The 9,960-nt window shown below is 36.5% G+C and overlaps 1 protein-coding gene across 1 annotated transcript in view; it reads left to right on the top strand.

Annotated features, from left to right (window-relative positions):
* Positions 1-3,321: 3,321 nt before the first annotated feature.
* The window catches only part of LOC122093788 (KH domain-containing protein At5g56140-like), a 10,147-nt gene continuing 3,508 nt past the window's right edge, over positions 3,322-9,960 (top strand). Inside the window, exons 1-3 of the mRNA XM_042664270.1 lie at positions 3,322-3,751; positions 4,803-4,888; positions 9,088-9,236. Coding sequence (XP_042520204.1) covers positions 3,636-3,751; positions 4,803-4,888; positions 9,088-9,236 — 351 coding nt within the window. The 5' untranslated portion in view covers positions 3,322-3,635. The remainder of the gene's footprint in view (positions 3,752-4,802; positions 4,889-9,087; positions 9,237-9,960) is intronic.

Below are 9,960 nucleotides of genomic sequence, written 5' to 3' on the forward strand. Positions count from 1 at the left end.
TTTCCCAAAATTAATAATAGAAACAAAGTAAATAGAAAAATTCTTATATTTTCTTAATGTCGTTTGGTTGGCATGCAACAGATGTTGGACATATTAGGAGAAAATAGCGTTATCCATACGTGCTTTATTGCATCTATATATAGGGATGATGAAATGACTATCTATCCCCTATTGGATGCATGGTCATATGCTCCCATTGGGCTTGCATTGGTGTAGGGTCATGGCCATGGCCATGGAACCGATTAGCATTCTCTCCCCTGAAAATAATATTATGGGAAAACGGTTTTTTGAGCCTTGAGAGAGGATATTCTAGTACTCTCTCTCTCTCTCTCTCCCTATCCCACCCCCACCTCGTCCTCGTCCTCGTCCTCGTCCTCCTTACATGAAATGACCCCTTTCCTCTCATTGTGGAAAAAATATAGGCTCCCATTGGTATATTATCAAAGTTGTTGTTTGGGTTTTTAAAATCAACAAATCATGTGAGTCTTGTCCAATGTTAAAAAAAAAAAAATTTGTAACCATATCAACTAAATCAATTGGGTCTAATCTTGATTCTTGCTATTATGATTGGCCCATCCATATTGGAGTTATAGAATTCAAGCCTACAATAGCTGATTCCCTGACCAATTATGATCGATTCAAATTGAATCAAAATCGGATCGTCTTAAACCATTCCTAGCTGCCCATTCCATCCTCTTTTTTTTTTTTTCTTTCTTTCTTTCTTATATATAGAAAATAAAACTATTAATTAAAATATGGCATTAATTTACTTACACGTTTTGGTTCAAAAGACAAAATACTAATTTCTTCAATGCATAGCATGAGAAGCAATCTGCGTACACAAAAGCACCACCTCGTTAGACTAAATAAGACAAAAGTTAAACCCCAAACCCACCCCCCCTCCAAAAAAAAAAATGGGGGTAAAAGCTCCACGATCATAAGGAAGTGCTTGAGTTCATAATCAAATCATACACATCCTTTGAATCACACCAAATTTCTGATATATGCCATATATACTTGCTCCTTGGCTTGCTTTAGACCTTGGAGGAAGCATATAGTATCAACATCTATACCTCTTCTTGTCACCATGTAGAAACGTCCTTATTAAACCGGATAAGGGCCTTCGATAACAAGGAGTCTCCTTTGCTTATGGGAAAAACAAGCACCCAGTATTGCTCTGAAATACGACAAAGCCTGAAGTTGACTTCAACCCAGACGGAGGAGTATTATTGGATAGTCTGCAGCCATAAAAACAAAGCTACAAAGGATAAAGAACACCACAAGCTGAGTCTACATATTCAACTCAATTATGATCAGAAAATTCCTGTGCATATCAATATGTGATACTTTGGAAGGAAATGGTTGAAGGCACCTGGGAGTAACACATCAGTTGAATTGGAATTAGTAGAAGGATAATCAGAGAGACATGGGGATAAACACATACCTGAATCCCACTGGTCAATAATAAAGATAACAAGCATAGGATTAGGTTTAATCTTAGCAGCAATAACATGATTTATGTGAGACCAAAGAAAATAAGAATGAATTATTAAGACACTAAAAAACCACTTTGAATCATGAATTAACAGTGAATAACAATTAAACAGGTATAAGACAATATTGAAAATAGGTTAATTGAACAAAGATTCTGTTATCAATCCCATTGGCACAACAACCCAAATATGTTTAGAAAAGTCGCGATATAAGAACACATGCCATAGAGTTTCATCATGCACATTGCAAAAGCCACAAAGAGATCTCAAATTTCATCCATTTTCCAAAGTATCTCTCCTCATAATACCATGATGTAGGAGCCTTCAAAAAATAACTTAAATTTTGGGTGTGTATTGAGTTTACAGAAGAAACGTCATTAAAAAGAGAAGGGAGACGATCTAACACACTTATTTAAGATTTCAACAGAGTTAGTAGAAATCATGAGACAATGAATTTAACAGCAATTTTGGCATAAAGAATTCTATTTTTTGTTGAAAAAACTCATCACCACCGATCTTCAACATCATATGGGGAAAGAGATAATTTTATGCACAATAGGAGAAGGAGGAGGACAATAAGATAAAAGGATAATATTTCAATCGTCACCAATCATAAAGTTACTAACCCAATTGAGAGAATCCCATCGAATGATGGAGTTTCGATGACGTTAGGAAGGGAATGTATTCAAGGATCATTTCAGAAAGAAGTATGTTTATCATTCCCAATTTGAATCAAAACCATATTTTGTGGCAATGGTAAAGTACTAGCTAAATTATTCCAAGTCATAGAACCCTTCCTAGCCACCACCAAACAATCAAACATGAATTTGAAATGGCAGTATTTACTATTTTGCTTTTAAATATATGAGTCCACAAAGCGTAATCATTGGTCAACAATCTTCATCCAAATTTGAGTAAGGCTGTGTTTGATAATCAAGAGAAGAAAAGAAAAGAATACACTTTTTATAGTTTTTTTCTTTGGGTTAAGAATTTTTCTTTGCATTTGTTATGTCTTCACTCAAGAAAAGATATTCCTTTTAAAATTCAAAATTCCTTTTGGGAATTATGAAATTTTCTTTTACTCCCTCAAAAATTTTATTGTTAAAAACACAAGAAAACATGAGAAAATATGAAAACATAATAAGACAAAAAATAAATGATTATATAATGATTTCCTATGTGTCTATCTCTTTCTTAAAATTCAAAATTTTTTGAATTTTTTATTTTTGTTATTTTATTTTATTCTCTTGGTAATTAAACATACTTATTCTTTTTATTTTCTCACAACTTCTTATCTTTTCTTTTCTAGATTTTTTTTTTTCTTCTCATGGCTACCAAACATAGCCTAAAAGAATCTTGTTATGAGAAGCAGAATCTCTTAAACCCAAACCACCAACAGATTTTGGAGAACAAATCCCGAAAGAAGGGAACCTAACAATGAAGCGAGAGGTAGATGGTTGAGGTGAGTCCCTCAATCCACCGGCCTGAGCAAAAATTATGATCTTGATTGGATCTCAATCGGCCAGAATCAATTCATAAAAATCTTAGAATCGGCCGTGTTAAATTGATCAAAATCAGGATCGATCATGGCCAGTTCTAATCCAAGTGGATCAAGTCACCGATCCGATTCCCAAATTTTTAAACCGTGAAAAAGATTAAAGATGTGGATGACCAGAGAGAGTAAAAGTAGGGCGGGGATCATAAGTGCTATCCAATGAAAAAATATACCGGTAGACTGGTAGTGGCCACCAGTGGGTAGAGCAAAACAGAGGTAGCTGCAGCGGGTACCCTACACCTACTCACTTACAGGTCCCAATGAGTATTTTCATGGTGACGGGAGAGGATCAGTGGCCGTATTCTGTGGAAGTGTTAATTACGGTTTTTTATTATTTATTATTTTTAATTTTTCTTAGTTCGCTTCTCTCGCACTGAAAAAGGCTGAGAGCTCTATCCTTTCAATTCTGTCCAAACCAGGTCCTTTATTTTATGTCAATTATGTCCATGCATTTATAAGTAGGAGCTCACGCTCCCCCATTTCTCTCTCACCCACCGACCGCAAGAGAGCGAAGTTCTCGCCCGGATCCCTTGCTATTTCGCCGGGATCTGGCCGAGATCTGACGCTAATCTCGTCAGTTTGGAAAAATGTCATCCGGTGGAAGGTATATGGCTTACTCACCTTCACCTTCAACGGCCCCTCACTCTCCTCACATCTCTGGCATTCGCTCGGCTACCAACGCTCTCGTTGAGCAACAAGAGAAGTAAGCTCTCTTTTTCCTAAATCACCTCACCTCGTATCTCCCCCTTCCCACAAATCTCTTAGATTCGATTTAACTGAATCAAATGGAAGATTCATAACGCGAAAAAAGCTCACTTTTTTTTTTTTTTTTTTTTTTTAAAGAATTAAGTGGAATTTCACGTTCCGAGGTCGTCAGATGTTCGTTTCTGATTAGATTTAGTTTGTTGACGGTGAGTTGTTTTGATTCTGCCAGTGAAAAGTGGGATTTTCGCTTGATCCGTTTATGCTTCCGATGGCTGCAAAAGATCCTGTTAGATCCTTCGACTTAAGCTGATAGCTTGAAAACAAGGGTCCTAATTGTATTCCCCTCACTCATTTCTGAGTATATCGGTCACTCCCATCATGGTTGTTGATACTTGGTGTCGGAGACTGATTTGCTGTTTAGGATCCATTCTCTTAGTGTAAAATCTTTTCAACTAGATTCCAGCTGACTATAAATTCCCGAAGATGAGCATGAGATTCATGCGAAAGTTTCTGGGGAAGTGACCCATGGTTGGACTCATCTCGGTCCTAAGATCTAATTGTACTCTCACTCACGTTTGCAAATGAAGTAATGAAATATTTCTTGTCGCTCCTCACATTTCTGAGTTCTGACCTACCCTGTTTTAGTTTTGGATGTGTCCTTATTTTTCTACAGCATATTCTTCTGTTTAAGAAGCAAGCATATGTATCTGTACTTTCCATGGACCTTTTTTTTTTGCCAATTGTGTGTAATGTTTGAGATGAAGAGACAAAATGTTTCTAAAACATTCCGTTTCTCCTTAAGTTACGATCTAGTTCTGACTGACTTAGTTCAAAGCATATGTAATGTTCTAAATAAAAAATTTCTTTACGTAATATCATTCCATTTTGGAAATAATCAGGCCTGTTGCATATTATCTACCATACTTAGATACGCTTTAAATGGAAGCCATTTCATTAATTTTATTATAATTTCTTTCCAGTGGTATTAGCTTTAGTTTTTGTGAACCTTAAGGTTTGTTGACATAAGCAACGTTACTGATTGTTGGTAGGTATCTCTCCGAGTTACTGGCAGAGCGTCACAAGATCGGTCCCTTTATGCCAGTGCTCCCTTACAGCTACCGGTTGTTGAATCAGGGTGAGTTTTTGCATTCACTCAAATTCACTACAGATATGATATAGGGCTACATTTTTGCACTTGTATTTGTAGAAAGTTATCCATTATTGAAATTTGTTATTTTTGCTAATTAGAGACACTTACGAGTATTTATGTTTGAGATTATTTTCCTCATTTTTCACTTCATTACTGGCCAAGAAAAATTATTATTGGGTTATTTAGGACTAGTATAGAGTAGATATGCATTGGTGTGCATTTTGATGTACTGGAGCCTGAGTAGCCTAAAGCATGGATTGGAGCAGGAGGTTCAAGTGATTCTAAACGATGGGAGGGCGATTGGAATTCTTCGAAGGTTGGGAGTGACTTTGGAGTGCTTGTATAGGGAAGGTTCCATTGGTCCTTGACTAAATTTATTTTGATGTATAGTGTAACTTAATCCATAATCTGTATGAAGGGCATTTTTGTACATTACAATTAAAATAGTTCATAGATGAACTGTTGTTTTCTTCACTCTTTGGTTTGTAGGCTGTAAATAACAAGTAAGCTGGTTATTTTATCATGTTTCATGTTTGTGAGAATTTACGATGAGAGAGGATTGGTCTGTTAGGATCTCGTTTGAGAGAGAGAGAATTTAGTAAGGTTTTTGGTTACAATTATAGAAGGAAAGATATGATTGACTAATGCATTGAAAGATATGATAAGTAGAGATATGGAAAGGCAGTTTGTAAAGTAAGGGAGCAGGAACCCAAAACCATGAACCTTATTCCATAATACAATGGGAGCATGATTATTCATAGGATTTGTTCATGAGATGCACGGCTGAGTCTCTGATATGTGATTCATATTATAAAATGTTGCCTGTTAGGAATGATTTTAGTTAACTTTAGTGCATTGGGATGCTTACTTTTGAATAGGTTCGAGAGAAGTTGTTTTATTCATTAGGGTTGCCTGAAGAAAATTATGTAGACTTTCAATCACAGCGTAACTTCTTATTGTTGCTTATGGCATTTTAGAGAACAGTTAACACATGCACCGTACCTTGGAGATGTTATGCTTCCTGGTGCACGGTTGTTGACTTGTTGTCTTGAATGTTTATGTGCATTAGGTGTCTGTTATGGGGCAAATTCCTTTCCAGTCAAGGGAAAATTGTTATGGGAGTCTCTCTGTATCCCTAAAGGTGAAATCCTTTGTGGGAAAATTTCTTATGTGCTTTATTTGATGTTAAGGCATCTTGGCTATTTAATTCCCTAGAGCCTAAGGGGCTGAAAAGATCTCTAGGTGCCTCTCCTAATAGAGTCAACTTAAGAGAAATGGAGATCAAGGATGATGAGCTTTGTGTTCTACCACAGTAGTATGGATAATGTTTCCCTAGTCCTTGTAGACTATTCAGGGCAGGTGATTAGAGAACTTACAGAATATTGGGCTGGAATGGCACTGAGGCTGTATCAAGGATGATGTACATGCAATAGATTGTGTATTTTGTTGATTTATTGTTATTTTTATCAGTGAAAGAGGGAGGGGTTGTAATATTTATACAAATAAGTCAAGCTGGTTGATTTCTCATTTCAGTCCATCATCAGTCAAAGTTCACTTTTCTTGTGAAGATTAAATCAATCCTAGTTAGACTAGAATATGCCATACTCTCAGTAGTAGTATTTCTATGGGGAAAAGACCCCCCCACACCGTCAGTGTGGGGATGCTTCCCACTCCCTCTTACATCTCTGATACACAATGATGAAGATCATAGTGATGAGAAAGAAGGTTTGCAATTCTGGAACAAAACCTGCATATCCGATTTGAAGATCTTCTAGAATATTCTGCCGGATATTCTAACAGCCTTTTTGACAACCATGGGTTCTTAATTAGTAGTTTCTCGTAAATTCTAGCTACTAAGTGCTTTAGCAATTGAGTACTTTATTTACTATTCTTCAAGGTTCAAAAACTCGTATTTAGATCTCGTTTCGATCAGACTGAAATGACCGAAATTTTGACCGAAACAATGCATATTTTCGTGAGTTTTGCATGGCCATTTAAGGGGGCAAACGGCTGAAATGACCAAAAATTTCAACTGAAATGACTGAAATTTTGACGAAACAGTCATTTTTGTGACTGAAGTTAGCGAAATTTCAACCGAAATGACTGAAATTAGAAAAAAATTTCGACTGAAATGATGCTACTTATTTTGCCTCCTATTTCATCTCAGGCATGTTTGAAACTAGGGAAATTTCAAACCATGCTATTTTCACGGTTAATAGTTACTTTCTATAACTCTTCCTTATCTATGGAAAGTAACTATTGTAGTAAGAGATCCTCCTACGATAATAGTGGTTTCCTATTTTTTTTTTCCTTCCATTGAGGTTATAAATAAAAAGAGAGGGGCTGTACCCTACCGAACGATTTTAGACAAAAAAAGAGATGATGGCTTCATGTTGTTTTTCCTTGTGAGATGCAAAATGGGTTGTGAGATGCTGTTGATTGTTGGTCTGATGCTGATCGAGGATTAGGTTGAATGCTCAAGTCATGCTCTTTTTATTTTTGCTTTCATACGTAACAGAAAAAAAAAATGTAAAGCAAAGAATTTTGTCATTGATTATGTTCGATTCTATATCATCATCTTGTTGCAATTGATCTCTCACTGGTTCTTTCCCTGGTTTGAGACCAATTCCGAATTATTTGGTATCAAAGCCATAGAAAGATGCCGAGCAAAGTCGACGGTTGCTGAATTCCACTTCCGACTGAAGGTTGATTGTGCAGACCTAATTCCTCACTTTTTTCAAAACCCGAGGATGAGTTTTTCTTAGACGGGGAGAATTAATGGATATCATACTGAAAAGAAAGCAGCACTGACCAAAGGCTTGATCTCACAGAAAGAGAAACTTTTGGGTATGAGTCTCTAAGGTATGAATCGCCCTAGGGTGGTGATTCAACACCCCAAAACTCAGGGCTAATCGATTGGGGCTATTGTATCAACAAGGGTTTCATTTAAATCTGCTATCATCGCCTCACATTGAAGTATACAGAAACAGTGGAAAAGAAGAGGAAGAAGAAGCAATTGAAGAATAAGGAGAAGAGTGGGAAAGGGTCTCACTGTGAAGGATGAGAAGAAGAAGAGATGAGTGAGAAAGAAAGATCACAGGGGACGGAGGAGAGAGAAGCATGCCATTGGCTGCAAGCCATGTAACACCACTACAGCCAACTCAACCTCTTTTTATCAGTTCATTCTTAAATCTACTCCAATCATTGGGTTACACATATATTTAGGAAACCCAAATAAAGACTCCTAATTACTTCCTAAAACTGACTAACACAATTAGAACTCAATAAAACTCAAATTGGAAATTTCCCTACAGGTCTAATAGCTACCCCAAAACAAAAGATTACATATCTTTCCCAGATTAAAAATAAATCCTAAATATTCCACTGAACCAGAACAAGGTTGGGACCTTGTTCCTCTTCATCTGGGCTCGCCAATGGGTTTGGACTGGTCCAAGGAAGTGCACCTACATCAAAAGAGCTTTAAGGGAGGGGTGAGTGTAGGGTACATACAGCTGGCTTAGGCTAAATTGATATGCTTGTGCTTTTGGTATCTAAATGCTATGTCTAGAAATAGCTGTTCTTTCTGTTTCACTAAAAATTTTGTGGCGTCATCAATGACTTGATTAGATGCAGCATGGATGTGTATTACTGGGCTTTGTTTGCTCTTGTAATTCATTCTGTTGCTTTAGCCATTGTCTTTGAACTGGTGGCTTCATTTAATAATGAAATTTGTGATTTCTTGGAAATTCCTATTCCTGCAATAATGAAAATTTCAATACAATCAGGTGGAACTATGAGGTTGATGAACTGTTATTTTCAGTTTTATTCTCATTCCACGCCCTTCTTTTCTTCTGACATTATGTGTGCTTATTATTTTTCTTTGTATGAACACTTAAATACCATAATATATTTTGGGCACATGGACGTTCTCCGGTCACCAAGTGGCTAAGAAGTATACATATTTAGGGAAGGTAATTTCTTGTTGAAATAATGCAAAACTAAACCAAAATTCCCCTTCTAGGTTATATTCCTATGATCATTTTATTACGTGGGGAAGTGCTGATTTCTAATTAATCCATCTAATCGACCAATGTTGTCTGTCCGTTTTGTGGTGACTGCTGACTAATTTATTAACAATTGCTAACTGGTACATCTTATTCTTGAAATTTGACATTTTGGAGCAGAAATATTGCGTGTAACCACTCTGTTGGGGAATGCATCACTTTTAGATCAAAATGGGCTTGAACATGCTAGCCCTCTGACATCTGGAGGAATATTTTCAAATGGAGGAGGAGCTGATATGAATGGATGGGCCTCAGCAATCAAATCAGAAGTACGGATGCTAACCATTAACATAACTTACTTTTCCATCTAATTTTACTGCTCTTCAGAAGCATTTCTGACATAATTGTACATCTAGTACTAACCTGAATTACGTTTATTAAAATGCTTGTATTTTGAAATTCCACTGTTCACCATGAAAGGTGGTCAATACTAACATCTCGTCAATTAATGTTAAAATGATTTAGTTTAGTAATCTAGCTCCATTTATAATACGAAAGATTTAGTTTAGTTATCTAGCTCCATTTATAATATGAGAATGGTCATCTCTTTCTCCATCTGTTTTGGGGACATCTAATTTTACTGCTAGCATTTTGACATAATTGGTAAATCTAGTACTAACCTGAATTATGTTTATTAAAATGCCTTGTTTTGAAATTCCACCGTTCACCATGAAAGGTGGTCTAATACTAACATCTCGTCAATTAATGTTAAAAGGATTTAGTTTAGTAATCTAACTCCATTTATAATCAGAAAGATTTAGTTTAGTTATCTAGCTCCATTTATAATGAGAAATGGTCATTTCTTTCTCCACCTGTTTTGGGGAAAAATAGGTTGTCTGCTATCTTCAGGGAACATTTCTTCTGCCTGTCACTGTCTTCTGGGATGGAAGCTCCAGATTCACAATTCTTGAGTAAGGACTATCTCTGTTACTCCTGTATTTGGTGGTGCTGGAACATTGAGAGTCGTCCCTCCTCCTCTTCGCCCCCACCCCA

Source organism: Macadamia integrifolia, chromosome 11 (genome assembly GCF_013358625.1).
Source record: "Macadamia integrifolia cultivar HAES 741 chromosome 11, SCU_Mint_v3, whole genome shotgun sequence".
NCBI classification, from domain to species: Eukaryota; Viridiplantae; Streptophyta; class Magnoliopsida; order Proteales; family Proteaceae; genus Macadamia; species Macadamia integrifolia.